The sequence below is a fragment of the Hemicordylus capensis genome, chromosome 6 (assembly GCF_027244095.1).
Source record: "Hemicordylus capensis ecotype Gifberg chromosome 6, rHemCap1.1.pri, whole genome shotgun sequence".
Taxonomy (NCBI): Eukaryota; Metazoa; Chordata; class Lepidosauria; order Squamata; family Cordylidae; genus Hemicordylus; species Hemicordylus capensis.
This window is the reverse complement of record NC_069662.1, coordinates 21,450,467-21,467,577: the sequence shown is the minus strand read 5'-3', so window position 1 is coordinate 21,467,577 and position 17,111 is coordinate 21,450,467. Positions and strand designations below refer to the sequence as shown.

At 49.5% G+C, this 17,111-nt stretch overlaps 1 protein-coding gene across 8 annotated transcripts in view; it reads left to right on the top strand.

The window, feature by feature from the left end:
- The window catches only part of BRSK1 (BR serine/threonine kinase 1), a 77,271-nt gene that overhangs the window by 45,000 nt on the left and 15,160 nt on the right, over positions 1-17,111 (top strand). For 6 of the 8 annotated variants that reach the window (XM_053262653.1, XM_053262647.1, XM_053262648.1 and 3 more), the window contains 8 exons: positions 3,309-3,406; positions 4,658-4,808; positions 6,902-6,962; positions 8,783-9,206; positions 10,578-10,626; positions 11,419-11,542; positions 11,758-11,938; positions 13,416-13,505. In XM_053262653.1, coding sequence (XP_053118628.1) covers positions 3,309-3,406; positions 4,658-4,808; positions 6,902-6,962; positions 8,783-9,206; positions 10,578-10,626; positions 11,419-11,542; positions 11,758-11,938; positions 13,416-13,505 — 1,178 coding nt within the window. The remainder of the gene's footprint in view (positions 1-3,308; positions 3,407-4,657; positions 4,809-6,901; positions 6,963-8,782; positions 9,207-10,577; positions 10,627-11,418; positions 11,543-11,757; positions 11,939-13,415; positions 13,506-17,111) is intronic. The other 2 variants (XM_053262650.1, XM_053262649.1) reach the window with 1 other exon arrangement.

The window sequence follows — 17,111 nt, the reverse complement described above, 5'->3', positions numbered from 1 at the left end:
TACTCAGAGGCATCCTGCCTTTGAGGCTGGAGGTGGCCTATAGCCCTCAGACTAGTAGCCGTTGATAGACCTCTCCTCCATGAAGTTATCCAAACCCCTCTTAAAGCTATCCAGGTTGTTGGCTGTCACCACATCTTGTGGCAGAGAATTCCACAAGTTGATTATGTGTTGTGTGAAAAAAGTACTTCCGTTTGTTGGTCCTAGATTTCCTGGCAATCAATTTCATGGGATGACCCCTGGTCCTAGTGTTATGTGAGAGGGAGAAGAATTTCTCTCTATCCACTTTCTCCACATCATGCATGATTTTATAGACCTCTATCATGTCTCCCCGCAGTCATCTTTTTTTCTAAACTAAATAGCCCCAGGTGTTGTAGCCTTGCCTCATAAGAAAGGTGCTCTAGGCTCCTAATCATCTTGGTTGCCCTCTTCTGCACCTTTTCCAATTCTACAATGTCCTTTTTTAGATGTGGTGACCAGTACTCCAGGTGTGGCCGCACCATAGTTTTGTATCAGGGCATTATAATATTAACAGTTTTATTTTCAATCCCCTTCCTAATGATCCCTAGCATAGAATTGGGCTTTTTCACAGCTGCTGCACATTGAGTCAACACTTTCAACAGACTGTCCACCACAACCCCAAGATCCCTTTCCTGGCCAGTCACCGACAGCTCAGATCCCATCAGTGTATACTTGAAGTTGGGTTTTTTTGTTCCACTGTGCATCACTTTACACTTGCCGACATTGAACCGCATTTGCCACTTTGTTGCCCACTCACCCAGTTTGGAGAGATCCTTTTGGAGCTCCTCACAATCTGTTTTGGATTTCACCACCCGAAAGAGTTTGGTATCATCTGCAAATTTGGCCACCTTGCTGCTTACCCCTACTTCTAGATTTAATTTATGAATAAATTAAAAAGCACTGGTCCCAGTACAGATCTCTGGGGGACCCCAATTCTTACTTCCCTCCATTGTGAAAACTCTCCATTTATACCTACCCTCTGTTTCCTGTCCTTCAGCCAGTTAGCAATCCACCCATGTACTTGTCCCCTTATCCCATGACTGCTATGTTTCCTCAGGAGTCTTTGATGAGGAACTTTGTCGAAAGCTTTTTGGAAGTCCAGCTATACTATGTCAACTGGATCACCTTGATCCACATACTTGTTGACACTCTCAAAGAACTCCAAAAGTTTTGTGAGGCAATATCTTTGCAGAAGCCATGCTGCTTCTCTCCCAGCAGTGCCTGTTCTATATGCTTTACAATTTTATCCTTGAGGATGCTTTCCATCAATTTGCCTGGAATGGACATTAAGCTAACCGGACTGTAATTTCCCGGATCACCCCTGGATCCCTTTTTGAAAATCAGTGTTACATTTGCTACTTTCCAGTCCTCTGGTACAGAGCCCGATTGCAGGGATCTATATTATTAATCCCCGTAGATGTGCTTCTGTGGGGATGCGTCCCGGCAACCCAGCGGATTGGCTGGGAAGCCGAGGCACCGGATTGGCTGGGCGGTGGAGCTCACGCGCGGCAGGATTCATGAGACTGTTGAGCTGCTGCCCAGGGAAATGGTGGATGGGTGGGCGGACGGCGGCGGGAGCGCACCGCCAGTGTGAGGAAGCGGCAGCAGGAGCAAACGGGCCAGCAAGCCGGTCAGAAACCACAAGCGGGGAGAGGGGGGGAGAGAAACGAGAGGGTGGGTGGTGGTTAGAGACACCTGGGGGAAGAGTTAGGGAGAAGGGGCTGAGGGGGGGTAGCCAGGGAGAACTAGGGGCGCAGATGCTATGCGCCCGGTCAACTAGTAAGTTATATATTTTAGCAAGGAGGCTGGCAATTTCACATTTGAGTTCTTTGAGGACTCTTGGATGGATGCCATCCGGCCCTGGTGATTTGTTAGTTTTTAGTTTTTCCAGACAGTTTAGAACATCTTGTCTTGTCACTTGTATCTGACTCAGTTCTTTAGCTTCCATCCCCAAAAAGCCTGGTTCAGGAAAAGATATATGCTCAGTATCCTCTGCCATGAAGACGGATGCAAAGAACTCATTTAGTTTCTCTGCAACCTCCATATCCTCCTTAATAATCCCTTTCACTCCCTCATTGTCTAATGGTCCAACTGCCTCCCTGGAAGGTTTCCTGCTTTTGATCTATTTAAAGAAGTTTTTGTTATTCCCCTTGATACTTTTAGCTAAATGTTCCTCAAACCTGCTTTTTGCCTCCCTTATTGTCACATTGCATTTCTTTTGCCAGAGTTTGTGTTCCTTTCTGTTCTCTTCATTTGGACAGGTCTTCCAATTTCGGAAGGAAGTCTTCTTCCCTTTTATTGGAAATCTATAAAACTACATTCCCCAGAGTTCTTTGAGAGAACAGTTGCACTGGTTTAAAACCCCTATGGCAGTGGTTCCCAGTCTGGGAACCTCCAGATGTTGTTGAATTACAGTTCCCATCAGCCCCTGTGACAATTTATTGTGGCTGGGAATGATGGGAGCTGTAGTGCAGCAAAATCTGGAGGTTCCCAGTTTGGGAACCACTGCCCTATGGGTTTATCTGGTGAGGGAAGAAGCAGGGATAAGGCCAAATTCTTGGAGAAGCTGTGGATGAAAAGAAGGAGTCAAGAAGAGAAAAAATGTTGTGGGCAACAAACAAGAAGGAATTGCTGCCCTCATCCCACAGAACACTGAACACAGTCCCCACCCAGGCACATTGGGATGATGGAGCACGGGGTGCTGTGTTCCCTCTAAGGCATGTGCACATATGTGCCCTCACAAGTTTTTTGATGTCCACTCAGTTAATTTTAGATCCCGCTCAGGTTGAATCAGGAGGGCTCCATTCTGAATGTATGTATGCAGTATGCACACACTGCCTTGATACGGGCACCCAGAACAAAACTCATTCCACACACACATGAAAAAAATTAGAGAGAACGCTGCCAGGGTGGGGGACAAATGTCCCTGGGCCATGGTGTAGAGGGGGCTGCCAGGGTCCATTATACTCCCCCCGCAGTCCCCTGCTGTGTCTCCCGTGCTACATTTCCCCACACCCCAGTTGAGGCCAGGCACCCGAGGGAGAAAAAGGAAGCATCCAGTTGGTGAAGCAGGCACTTAGTAGGCTGGAGAGGAGGAGGGGGCTGCTGTGCATTCTTTCCCAGCACCAACCACACCCCCTGTGCCAGCCTGATGATTCAGGGGGTGGAGCGTGACCCATGGAGGTGGGGGTGGGGGACACAGCGACAGCCTGTCCCTGGGCCTCCTCCTAGCTTGCTACAACCCTGTCCCACCCTGACCCTCTCCCCTAATTTGCTTCTTTCCATTTCAGGGAGAACCAGGAGAAAATGATCTACTACCTGCTGCTTGACCGCAAGGAGAGATATCCCAGCTGTGAGGATGAAGATCTGCCTCCACGCAATGACGTTGGTGAGACAGCAGAGAGCGCTTTCTCAAAACACTCTATGTTCAGCGAGTCCCTGTTCAACTAGCAGTACTCCAACACCCCCAGGGTACTAGAGACATGATTTTGCTGAAGGGTCCAGAATGTCATGGAGCCCCCGGTTAACAAATTTAGTTAACGTCATTCGTGTGATTGAAGACAGAAAGAACAGAGGGCTAAACAGAGACAGGTTTGGTTCAGTCATCAAACAAAGTCATATCATTTTTTAATGATTGTGAGCCTTGGATTTGTGTATAAGGGGAGAGAGTTTTCAACTTTTGGTCTTGGTTTAGAACAATACTTAAAGAGACACAAATCGTATTGTACAGATATAGTCACTCCTATGAATAACTAGAACAAATTCATCCCCTTATTGTAAGTCCACATGTACTATAAAGTCCACAAAAGGTGCACTGTCCAGCTGTCCGTCTCTGTCTCTCTTCGCCCAGCCTGCTGGGGCAAGCTGAGTCTGGCCTCAGAGCAGGGTCAGGGAGGGGTTGAGTGTCACCCTGCGCCTCCTTCATCCCAGGCGGTCTGTTCCTTGTGCTGGTCTCTCTCCGGAGGGCCCCAGCACTCTCCACCAGCCTCCTTCTCATCCTCGGCCAGCTCCTTATATGCCCCTTCGCAGGCCATATACCTCCCACTCCCAATTATGAGGCCAACACCCCTCTATTAGCCCTTTATCCCTGGCAGCTGTGCTCCCGGTCATTCCTGTTCCTATTCCTCACTCCTCCCCTTCAAACCACCTCCCTTTGGGAGGCACACTGATGACGTCATTCTTGCGCACCTCCCCCTGGGCCCTCCTTGGCCCCGGCCCGCTCCATCAGGGCTCTCTGGCTGGAGTTTTGTCCCGCCATGGGTTATGGGGGCCAGCTGGGTCCGTGCTTTGGCCCATCATCTCGCCTCCCTCCTCTTGTCCTCCGCCTGGCTCCTCAGCCTCGGGACTCTGCCTGGCCCCGTCCTCGGAAGTAAGGATGGCCGGCACGGCTGGACACATATATACTGTAAAATCCACTACGGAGAATTGGTGACCTCTGTTTTGATTTAAGATCTTTGTCAAATGGGGGGAAATATTTGGCCCCATCCAAGCAATGCAGCTGTATGTGAGGTGCATCAACAGAAAATATGAGTGTTGTGCAGTCTCCCTCTGAATGCTGAAGGACCCCGTACGAGCAGCCACCCCTGTCCTTCACCCCAAGAGTAGCCTCAGCCCACCTCCTCTCCCCAATTTGTTTCAGATCCCCCTCGGAAGCGGGTTGACTCGCCCATGCTGAACCGACATGGGAAGCGCCGACCTGAGCGGAAGTCCATGGAAGTTCTGAGCGTTACAGATGGCGGTTCCCCAGTCCCAGCCCGACGGGCCATAGAGATGGCACAACATAGCCAGAGGTGAGCGTGTGTGTGAAGCAAATGAAAGATACCTGTGACTCAAAGATGCACTTTTTGGAACAATGGAACAGAGGGACCACCTCAAAATCCCTCCACTGTTTCCTGCTCTCCTGCCTGGCTCTTGAGTAACATGCTGCAGAACTGACATGTAACTGTTTTGGTTTGAAAGTTCATATCATGCTCCCTTCTGTATATGCAGTGAATAACTGGTTGGCACTCAAAGCCTGCAGCTGGTGGGAGCCAAGTAGGAAATGCTTTACCATCCATTCCCATCAGGGATGATACGACATATTGTGGCCTTGGCATCATCTCCAAGTGGTGTGCAAAAACACTGCCCCCACCAAATGGCCTCCCCTGCTGCCTCTCCCTAATAATCTACCTGCGTAATTAGCCTATGGAATTCTCTGCCACAGGATGTGGTGACAGTCATCAGCCTGGATGGCTTTAAGCGCGGCTTAGACAAATTCACAGAGGATGGGTCTATCAATGGCTACTAGTCTGAGGACTATAGGCCACCTCCAGCTTCAGAGGGAGGATGCTTCTGAATACCAGCTGCAGGAGGAGCAACAGCAAGAAAGAGGGCATGCCCCTTCACACCAGTGCTTGCTTCTCCTCCTCCTTCTCCTCCACGCCCCCATGCTCCTCCCCTCATATGCTCTGTCGTGCCCACTACATGGGTCTAAGAGCACAGTGGCTGTCCCTTTTATGACTCCTGGCAATCCACTCCTCTGCTGTTGGCTGGGCAGTGGCAGCCAGTGCTGCTGCTGTAGCTGCCTCTGTTTCCCCTCCTGGTGGCTGCTCAGTCCCTGTGTAGGTACAAGCCAAACCCTTTGCAGACTCCAGCTGCTGGTGGTGCTGCTGGTGGTCCTGCCTCCACTGTGGCTGTTGGTGCCCTGTCCACCCCTTTCCCTCCCTGGGCTCCTTGCCGCTGCACTTTCTTTCTCCTCCCCCTGGTGTCGCTATCCCAGTGTCAGCTCTGCCTTACCCTTTGACTGTCCGGCTGGCTGCCTGGGTGCCCACAGCTTCAAGGAAGTCTTCCCCACTCGTGATAAGCAGAAGACGATCCTTCTGTGCTTGGCTTCCTCCATCCCCCCAGCCCTCTTCTCCTACTCCACACCATTGACAATCCTCTGGTGGTCCCATGAGACCTCCCCATCTCCGGTGGCTGCTGGCTTGCCCACTGAAGTTCCCCTCTCCTGTTCCTGTTCTTGCTGCCTTTATGAGCCTCAGTCCCAGTTGGGAGGAGCTCGCTCGTCCCAGCTCCAAATCGACAGCCTCCACCCCTTCTGGGTTCTTTCCCTTATTCCCTCACCCCTTTTGCACTCCCTCAACTCCAGAGGGCTGTCAGCCTTGGATACCTTTTGCCTGGATCTTGCACTTCAGGGAATGGGGCTTGTCCTCCCAAGCTGCTGCTGTGGCTGTGCCTTGCTTGGTTTCCCCAGAGGCTCCTTCAGCAGCCTCCCTTCCTCAGCAGCCTCGCCTTCTCCTTGCTCCTTCTCCTGCATGGAGCCCCATGGAGCCCCTCTCGATCAGCCGCTACTACACTTCTGCCTCCTCATCCCCTAGCTGCTGCTGGATATTTTTTGCTGCTTTGGGGGAGCCTTCCCTCTGCCCCCTTCCCTCGACTGAGAAGGGTCTTCTTCTCATGTGCCAATGATGCGCTTCCATCTCGCACAATTTCACAGTGCTCTTTCTGACACTTTTAAGTGAGGCTGAAAAGAGTCGGTTTTCCACCATAGATTAGCAGCAAACGGCCAGCAGATGGCACTGTAGAATTGTGCAGTGGGGGAAGTATGTCATCTGGTCCCCATTACACAAAAAGGAGTTCCATTTTCAAACCAATTAAAGGTCTGGAAGCACTTTTAGATGCTTCAAGCACTGCTCCAATTGTCTCTCTGCATTCCCTGTTCCCTGAATATTTTCTATTTTTGCTGCCCTTCACTGGTTGTGCTGGGAACTGCATGCGTATGCAGAGCACTGCTGCCCCTTGCTGATAACTCTGATAATTCTATTGGTGGGTATCTCATGGCTCTTCACCCTTTCCAGACAGCCCTCCTCACCTCCAATATCTATTTCCCTCCCTGCACAAATAGGTCTCGATCTGTGAGTGGTGCCTCCACTGGCTTATCCTCTAGCCCCCTCAGTAGCCCAAGGGTGAGTATATGGGATATGAGAGGGTGGGGAGGGGGAGGGAGTGGGGGAGGCAAAAAGGGGTAGGAAATTGGGGCAGAGGCTGGGGAGCAGTTGTGGGTGGTGATGGGAAGGGGCAAAACAGATATGGGGAGGAAATGGGTGGGCTTTGAGGGGCTTGGGGTGGGGAGACAGAGCCACAGACCCAACAGCCTCATTCACATCCCATCTTGCACTCAGTTCAAGTTGCTGGGGGTGGTGGTGGTGCTGAGGTGATCGCCCATGGTTTTCCTGACAGTAGTGCCATGCCTTTTTATAATTGCATGAATGCCAGGCAGAAATTCATCAGGCACAGCTCCCCCTTCCCATTATTGCATTCCCATGCTAGGAAAAAGCTGGACCTGCTGAACTTCTCCATAGCATTCAAAGGCACCCAGTGACAAGTGGTGTCAGCCCTGTGCAGAAAAGGAGGATGGGGATGTGTGCAGAGCTTTGGTGGGGGAAGGCTGAGGGAGATGTCTGAATCATGGTGGGTGGAGTGTCCAGGTTCGGAATAGGCCTCAAGATTCTGTGGGGATAAAACATAGCAAATTTGAAGTGGGGTGTCTTGGGAGTATGGGCAGGACTCTAGTTAGATCTGGATGATTGGAGACAGGGAAGCAGTCTGAAATCTGAAGCGGTGGGGAGAGGAGACAGAGAAGTAGGTTGTAGGGGAGGAGAGCTGGTCATGAGGTAGTGAGGATGAACTGTCCTCTTTGAAAAGCAGGATCCACCTGGGCTTGCATTTGGGTGGCAGACTACATGTGAGCACATAGCTCAATGGAAGAGCATCTGCTTTGCATGCAAAAGGACTTGGGTTACCCACTGGTATCTCCAGGTAGGGCTGGGAGAGACTCCTGCCTGTAACCTTGGAGAGCTGCTGCCAGTCAGTGTAGACAGTACTGAGCTAGATGGACCAAGGGCCTAACTCAAAATATGCTGCTTGTGTTCCTGTGCAGGGCACAAGCCCATTCTCAGGTGGAATTTGGCAGCTGAGTATGCTGGCTGTTGGCATAGTATAGTTGCCAAGTCTTTTGAGGTAAGGCTCCTGTGCCTTTAGCAGCTGGACAAGAGACAGAAATTCAGTAGGTGCCAGTTTTCTCAACACTGCGGCATCTCTTTCTGGCAAAACCCATACTTGTTGAATTTCTACCTGCTACTCAACTGCTAAAGGCTACAGAGGGCAAAGAAACCTAGAAAGCCTTGTGGGAAGTAATGTTCCTTACAGTAGCCTAGCTGTTTCAGCGGTGTTTGGCTACAGGATGGAGATCAGATTCCCTGGGGGGAAAGGATTTGAGGCTCCGAGTAGGCTTTCTGTAGGAAAGGTTAGCCAATCTCAACATGAGGTAAGGCCAGGCAAGGAAGAGCAAGAGGTGAAGATTCTAGGGGCTGGACCTCTGTGTGCAAAGGCAGCGAACTGTATGCCTGCAGAGTGGATGCTCTGTCACGGAGCTGTGACCCTTCCTCCCAAGTGGTAGAGCCGAGCCCAGCTGTGGAGGGGAAATGAGATAGGTTCTTGTGGAGTGGTGCATCCAGTTTGCTGTGGCACAGACTGGTTAGGGGACAGTCAGATTTCCTGAGGGCCTGTAGAGGTTCGCCTGTAAAGTGGGATAGGTTTGCCATGGGGTAGGAGAAGCTTTGCAAGACTGGATAGTGTCACTGGAAGGGGACCCCGAGCTACGGGCCATGGAGTGAGATTCCCTTGGGGAGCAGAGTGTGGGACTGTCACCTGCCATTACTCACCCCCATCTCACGGCTCTCCCCTCCCCACCTTTCTCCCCCCTCCCACTTCTCCCCACACCCAGAGCCCCATCTTCAGCTTTTCCCTCCCATCACCTCCCCCTGCCCCTGTGAAGACCCAGACGCTCCCAGCCAAGGGCAGCCCAGCAGGGGAGCGGGCCCTGCAGAGCCGATGCTCTGCCCCTTTCCCCTTGCCCCCCAGCTCTCCGCCCCCTCACCCGCCCTCCTCTCCCCATTGCTTTTTCCCCTCTACTAAACCCCCACCCAAATCTGTGCTGCAGGTCACCCCCCACCCCTCCCCTCGGGGAAGCCCCCTCCCCACTCCGCTCGGCACCCCCGTGCACACGCCCAAAGAGAGCCCCACTGGCACTCCCGGTGGGACGCCGCCGAGCAGCCCTGGCGTGGCCGGTGTGGCGTGGAAAACCCGCCTGAACTCCATCAAGAACAGCTTCCTTGGCTCCCCGCGCTTCCACCGCCGGAAACTGCAAGGTGAGTGTGTTGTACTGCCCTCTGCTGAGCAGGGGGGTAATCTGCAGGTGGGGCACGACAAGGCTCCCCTGGTTGGGTGCCCTGTTGAGCGAGTATCCAAAGTGCTTGTGCCGGAGGGGCCTGTGCAAAGGCAGCAAATTGTGTTGGGGGTGGAGGATTCTAGGGTATGAAGCGGCAAGAGAATTCTGTGCAGTTGCTTGAAGGACAATCAAGGTTGAGTGGGAAAGGAGATGAACACCGTGAATGCAGGGCTGACACGTATGACCTGGAAAGAGATCTTGGGTAATGATAAAGTGCAAGTTGTTAGGTGTGTTTGATGATTGTTCGTTGCCAGAATGTATGGATGATAGTAAATTATTGTATGAGACCTAGTGTGGTCTAGTGGTTAGACTGGGGAAGCCCAGGTTCACATCCTCTCCCTCCTCAGCCACAAAGCTGACTGGGTCATCTTGGGACTCCTGGTCTATGTTATTTTTCTCGTGGCCCAACCTACCTCATAGGGGTGTTGTGCAGATAAAATGGGGATGGGGAGACACTGTTTTGAGCTCCTTGGAGTTGACACTCATGGGAGAAAGGTGTTGGGTGTGTCAGGATGTGGAAACTTGGTAAATAAGTGTGCAAGGAGGCATGGAAGCTAATGCTTCATCCTGCCCAGGGGAGAATTGAACCCCTCTGAGGCTGAATGTGCAACAGTGTGGATAACTTGTAACAGAGCACCCTCTGTTGGTAAGGAATGAGGTCAACATCAGGAGACTCTGGTGACAACTAGGAGCATTTCCGGACAGCAATTTACTCTAACATGAACACATATTGCGATGAGAGATTTTTCCAAGGCATCCAAATTATGTCCAAGGAAGTTGTTCTGTTTCTTAGACCCATTTGCTGACAATCTGTGAACAATCCATGAAAACCCCATTTCTTAAATACTACTTTTAAAGTAGTATTTCAGAGTGATGAACCTTTTATGGATTGTTAGCAAATGGCCAGTAGATGGCATTAAGCGATAGCCTTTGACATCGTTTAGATACCCCCCAAAACCTATTATACAATTTGTCTTCATGTTGGAACAAATTGCCATCTAGGAATGCCCTAGCTTGAAACACAGATGTGAACAGGGCAGCATGGTGTGTGTGTTTGTAGATAAGACCTGCCTAGCAGGATCTGACCCTCATGTTCAGCAGTCTGTCTGCCCCAGTGACCAGGCAGATGCCTCAAAGAAACTCACAACCAGGTGTGAAGCTTAATGTCCTTCCCCTGTTTTTGTCCTTGGCATGTGATGGATGATAGGAGAGCATATTGTGCTTTAAAGGGTTGGGTCAGGGTGAGTCAAACTTATACTCCTTTTACATTTTAATTTGCTTTTTCCTGCAGTTCCTACACCAGAGGAAATGTCCAGTCTCACTCCAGAGTCATCCCCTGAGTGAGTATTTGAAGATGGTGATGATAGGAAAGGGAGGGTTCAGTCCTGTACCTCCTGATTCTTTAACCAAATGCCCTTTCAGATTATCACTTTATTTCACATTTGGAACTGGGAAATACAGTATTGGGGAATAAAACTCCCAATAGATGCACCCATTATTAGAGTGAGTGCTGCATAGAAAGTGACTGCACAAGTGTCATAAGCATCTATTGGCTAATCCTTGTGATATCACTGACAAGTCACACCTCTCTCAGCCATGCTTCCTTGCAAATTGTCACAGCTTTCTTTTCACAGCCCACTAGGGCCCTGCCTGACTCTTTCCCCTGGCGCCTTGGTGTGGTGGGGAGGAGATTACAGTTTGCCCAAATCTTCTTCCTTCTGACATCTAGCCCTGGTACCTTGCTTCTCTGCTGGAGTTGGTGCTCTGGCCATGTCAATTCTCCTAAATAGTGCTTCCCTCCCTTGTTTAAATAGTATCATGCAGCCTTGGCACTCTTGCAAGAGGCTCCTGGCCTCTCCTGAGATCCCCCCATGGTCTCATGAGACTTCTCACTGGCCAGGCCTATCCCTTCCCCCTTGGGTTTCCCCTGCCCGTTCCTGGCTTCTCTGTATACTGACAACATTGTTGGGTGGAAGTGTTTCCCCTGCCTGCTCCTCCAGGCCTCAGGATGGGTCCACGGCAGAGTGAGCATAGCTTGTGGGTGGGCGGCCCCACTGGATCCTCATACCACCTCCCTGCTCCTACGCCACCACTCAGGCTGGACACCTTCTCTTCTGCTTCCCTCCTTTTAGGCTAGCCAAGAAATCCTGGTTTGGGAATTTTATCAATCTAGACAAAGAGGAGCAAATTTTTGTGGTCATCAAAGACAAACCCCTGAGCTCCATCAAGGCTGATATTGTACATGCCTTCCTCTCGGTGAGTGCCAAGGGCCAGGGAAGGAGAGGAGTGGGTTTTGGTGGGGGGCAAGGAAAAACAGCAAAGAATAATATAGGGATAGCTCGTACGATGCGGCCTACAGGGCGCTCATCCGACAGCATGGGAAAATTTGGACAGTGGTGGAATTAGCCTAGCGAAATGGGGTCAATACTCCTGAATAGGTGATACCCCCCTGGACCCCTGTCACCCTACAGATCCCCAGCCTGAGTCATAGCGTGGTGTCCCAAACAAGCTTCCGGGCCGAATACAAGTCGTCTGGCGGCCCCTCCGTCTTCCAGAAACCTGTCAAGTTCCAAGTCGACATCAGCTACTCTGAGGGTGGGGAGTCACCCAAGGACAGCGGGATCTACTCGGTTACCTTCACCCTCATCTCAGGTTAGCAACTTCTAATGTCCTTCCATTGGATCCCTAACATAACTAATTGAGCTTATTGGACACTTTTGCGACTTGGAAGATGGTATACCCATTGGTGACACTGAGCATCATACAAATGTTGTGTGTATATTTATGGTGGCCATAAGGGGACACGCGCGCGCGCGCGTACACACACACACACACACACACACACACACACACACATGCTCTGTGTGTGTGTATGTGCACATGCATGCGTGCGCTACTGTATTTACCTGAATCCAAAGCTAGTTTCCCACCCCCTAGTTTTTTGATATTAGAAATCAGGATGCCATCTTAAATTCAGAGTCCTGTTCCTTTCAAATAAGTGCAGGTATAACCTGTATTTAACCTCTACTTTTTAAGGGGGTTGTCTTAAATTCAGAGTAATCTTCAGTTCGGAGAAATAAGCTATAGACCGTATTTTCGTGCATAGTCCCCACCCACGGCAAGTGCTTGCACCTGCCCAGAGCTTGCACCTTAGAAGGACAAAAAAAATTTGAAAGCCCGCACCCAGCTGCTCTCCACAGGAATCTGGGCAAAGCAGGCGCAAGCAGCAGCCCCAGCAGCCTCCAGGGTGGGAGTGCGGGGCAGGGGCTCTTGGAGCTGGTTGTGGGAAAGCCATGTTGCCTCCTGGAAAACAAGCCCCGGAGCAACTTGGTTGTGGGAGAGGGAGAGTGGGGAGCAATGGAAGTGGCAGGGAGAGAAATGTTTATGCTTAGGAAGACAGCTCATACCCTTTTAAATTCCCCCCACCTTCATTTGTAAAAAACAGTATTACTCATGGGTCCTTGGGGCAAAAATACAGTATGGTGTGTGTGTGTGCGTGTTTGCGCACACACACACACACACACACACACACACACACACACACAACAGAGGGATATGCACAAAACCGCTTTTCCCGGTTTGGTGCAAGGCCAAATTGGGCTTGAACCAAACTGGGCAAGTTTGGTTTGGGCACCCCAAACGAGGGGCCCGGCTCACCTCGAATTTGAGCCAGTTTGGGTCCAGTGCCAGGGATGTTTTTGTTTTGTATCTTAAAAATGGTGGGCTTGCTGCCTCTGAGGCCCTTGGGGGGTGCTGGTGGTGGTCACGGGGACGGGGTGTCCTCTGGTGATCATCCCCCCCACTGGGCTCCTCCTGGTATCTCCCGGGCCATTCTGGCCTGCTGCAACCCTTGCTGAGGTGGTGGTGGCCTGGCCACACAAATGGCCAGGGCTCATGTGCAGCGGCCTCCAAAATGTCTGCTGCCACCTCAGCAAGAGTGTGGGTTGTATACTGTTGAGCAGCACAATTCTGGCTTTGGGCTCCATTGATCCCTTTTATGCTGCACTCATGACCACATCTTCCCAGCATAAAGGCCAACAGAGTCCTCTCTTGGCATCTGTCTTCCGTGATAAGCCAGGGAGATCCAGTTCCTTCTGCTGATCTGTATACCCCATATCTAAATCCATAGGTCCCAGCCGCCGGTTTAAGCGGGTCGTGGAAACAATTCAGGCGCAACTGCTCAGCACACATGACCAGCCTTCCGTGCAAGCCCTAGCAGGTGGGTGTTTACTATTCAGACTCAGCACCAACAGTTTGCTAGCATGAAGAAAGAGATATTTAGGGTTTTGTACCCTCTGTCTCTCATAATATTTGAAATATATTCATAATATATTCAGTCATTCACTGAAGTTAATTTGTTATAACATACTAACAAGGCAACAGCTCTGGAATGTGACATCTGGGAATATTGTTATTGGGTCCTTCCAGATGGCAATACATTCCCTTTTCAATGCTATTTTTGTGGCAACTGCTGGATCTTTGAGGTGATCCATGTTCCCTCACAACCTGGGTTCTGCATCTGTGCAGTAGCCCCAGCAGAAGATTATCAAGCTCTAAGAGGTGCTTTTTGGCTCTGCTGAGTTGCGGAAGTGGCGCGTCCAATATTTTTGGTGGGAGAGCGACTTTCTCTTCAGTTTCTTCTTGACCACCGCGCTGCTCGGTTCGGAAGGTTGTTAGCTCCTCATTCCTCAGTGTATTTTTTCTCTGACTTTGATATTTGGACTGTTTTTTCGGCTACTCTTCTTCTTTGTGATTTGGCTTTAATTATTTGTGATCCTTTCGGCTTGACTCGGACTGTTTTTTTAATTTTTCTTCAGCCTTCATCTTTACTCTGGTCTCTATCTCTCTGACTTCAATGCAGCCAGTATACGTTTTTCTCTTTTGGTTTCCCAAGCCATGTCTCCTGATGGTATTTAAAAAGACACTTAAAAAGTGTTCTGCCTCTGACAGCACCCTCCCCTCTTCCAATAAGCACGAGGAGTATCTGCTTTGTTTTGGAGGAGGCACAATCTCGAGGCTTGCAAGATTTGCCTGGTTTTCTCTCGGAAAATCAAGAAGAGCAGGGAACTGTCTCCTGACTGCCCTGTACAAGACAGCTCTTCGACCCCCAAAATCGTTGACATTGAAGTCGGCATTGGATTGCCCCTCAGGCTCAAGGGTGATGCCAAGTTCCTCCACTCATCAGACTAAAGGGGACTCTGACTTTCGGAAACCACTGACTGGGACCGACGTCGACCCCCATTGTCAACATCACAAGAAAAGAGAGAAGGAATGCTCTGGTTCTCCATCTACTAGCCTGAAGCATCCTCGATGTTGATGATAAAACCTTCTATGTTGACTGAGTCTCGCCCTTCAACCTCTAATGAAAAACATTTGGCGTCCATTGGGTCCAAACCTTCTAAACACCACTTGATGTTGGCCCCAACGATGTCATATTTACTATGCCCTACTTTGATATTGACAACATCGTCCCTGACCTCTTGCTCTAAACCAGCCTCGATATCAGAACATTGGAAGCAAACTCCCACCCCGATTTTGACTATCACACCTCACACACCTTCCATCCATTTCTCAGGGCGGATATAAAGTGGATAGACCCTTGATTTCTACCATTGCACAGCCACCAATGTTGGCCCCATCATCATTATTGATGACTACATTGTCTTTAATTACCTCGGCCTCTCTCATTCCTGGTCATTCACACTCCAAATTGTCTATAGCTTCTTATGTTTCAAGTATATACCAATCACTGCAGCAACATCAACATCAACTTTGACCTTGACGATGCCTACAAAGACTCTGTCTAAGCCTCTTTAATCAATTCTGGCAGAATTTTTGCCTGCCTGCTCTGGATCTTCAGGTGGCTTGTCTCCTAAACAAGTCCATCATCCCACTGAGGTGGCCTTGGAGTCCGTGCTTGACTCCAGTAATACTACCCTGTCTGCTTCTATTTTCAGTGGTTTCCATCTTCATGGACTTGACCAAGAGGATGATTCTGATATGCCTCCTGTTCTGAAGATGCCTTCAGTGTTGTCAGCAACTCCATGTTGTTCCCTCGTTTCTTGGCAGGAACTTTTCTATCATTCAGCGCCTAGCTATGCTTTTTTTACATGCCCCACTGATCATTGGAGCTCTCCTGGGGGCTTCAATCCCAGATTCATCAGTGGTCTACAACAGTATCGGGACCCATATTACATGCCCTCCCTGGGTTTACCAAATGACTTTGAAGAATATAAGACTTGGAAGCCAAATAAGTGAAAGAGCAATCTGACATCTCCATCTGGCACTATCTCTGGATTGCAGGCACTGAAGCCATGCTCTTCTTCCTTTAAGAGACCCTTAACTCCTCCATCTCTGGTGGTCCCTGTTAAACCATCAGCCAGTGTTTACTCTCTCCCCACCCGCTCCTGAGTGCCCTCCAGATGCCTCAGTTCTGGTTACCTCACCTGTCAAAGATGTAGTACCATCCAATGTTGAGTATGACTCAAGTTCCCCCTCAGACGATGAATCTGCCATGACAGAGAATCCTTCTGATCCTTTGCCAGCTGAGGCCGTGGCAGTCCCTTCTAGTTTTCCATCTAAGGAAGTTTTCTCATAAAGAGTTCAAATTGCTGACATGGTGACTGCTTTGGGGCTAGAACTGAAGACCCAGTTTACAACTTCATGTTGGGTTCATCAGCAACTCAACCTGTGTCTCTTCCAATGTTGCTGGTACTAGCAAACTCTGCTAAGGTCTTTGTGTCCTCCACTATTTCAAAGAGACTATGTATGTATGTATGTATGTATGTATGTATGTATGTATGTATTAAATAAATAAATAAATAAATTTTTATATGCTGCCCACTACCAAAGTCACTAGGCAGTTTACAGCATAAATCTAGAAAACCTTTATAGGGTTCAGGAGGACTCCTGCCCCTTTTTGTTTAAGCATCAACTGCCCAATTCCTTGGTGGTTGACCGTGCGGTCAGTGCTAAGTCTGCCAAACTACACTCGGCTCCAGTAGACAAGGAGGGGCAGAAACTGGACTCCATAGGTCAAATGTTCTAGTCCACCTCCTGCTTGGCTCTCAAAATTTCCAATTATATGGCATGTATGTCAAAATATCATTTTTCTATATGGGATCCTCTCAAAGATGATTTGAAGGATGTTCCTGAAGCCTTTTGGGAGAAGTTAAGATCTTCTCTCCAGAAACTGGTGGATATCAGAAGACAGTCCTTAAGCATTGCAAAACATCAGAATCATGTTCTCTAGCAGGCTCTATAATGCTTCAGCTGCATTCATGGTTGTGTTCTACATCTCTGCAGAATGATATGAAAGAGAAAATAGAGAACTTGCCATTTGATAGTGATGGGCTGTTTCACACTGATGAGTCAATGGGAAAAGGGGGGGGGCAAATACAGTGAGAAGACCTTCACTTTATCTTCCCAGCAACCATACTTCCCTCAAAGGTTCAAGTCTTTCAGCAAACAAAAATATCTATACAAGCCTGCAGAGCAGAGAGATTTTAGGAAATCTTTGGAATATACCCCAAAGAGGCAATATTTCCTGAAGTAACAACACCAACAAGAGGCCCGTCCTCAGGAAACCTCTAAGCAGTCCATTTGATGACTCAGGCAAGGAAGTATCTCAACACCACTTCCCCTCTCCTATTTGTCTCACTACCTGTTCCACAGAATAGTGTCATGTATCTTTTGATGCCTGGGTGTTATCCATCATCACAAATGGCTATGCAATCAAATTTTCAAGCCATTCTGTTTACACGGGAATTAAATACACCTACTCATCTCCAGTACTTGCAGATGAAGTCCTCTTGCTATTAGAGAA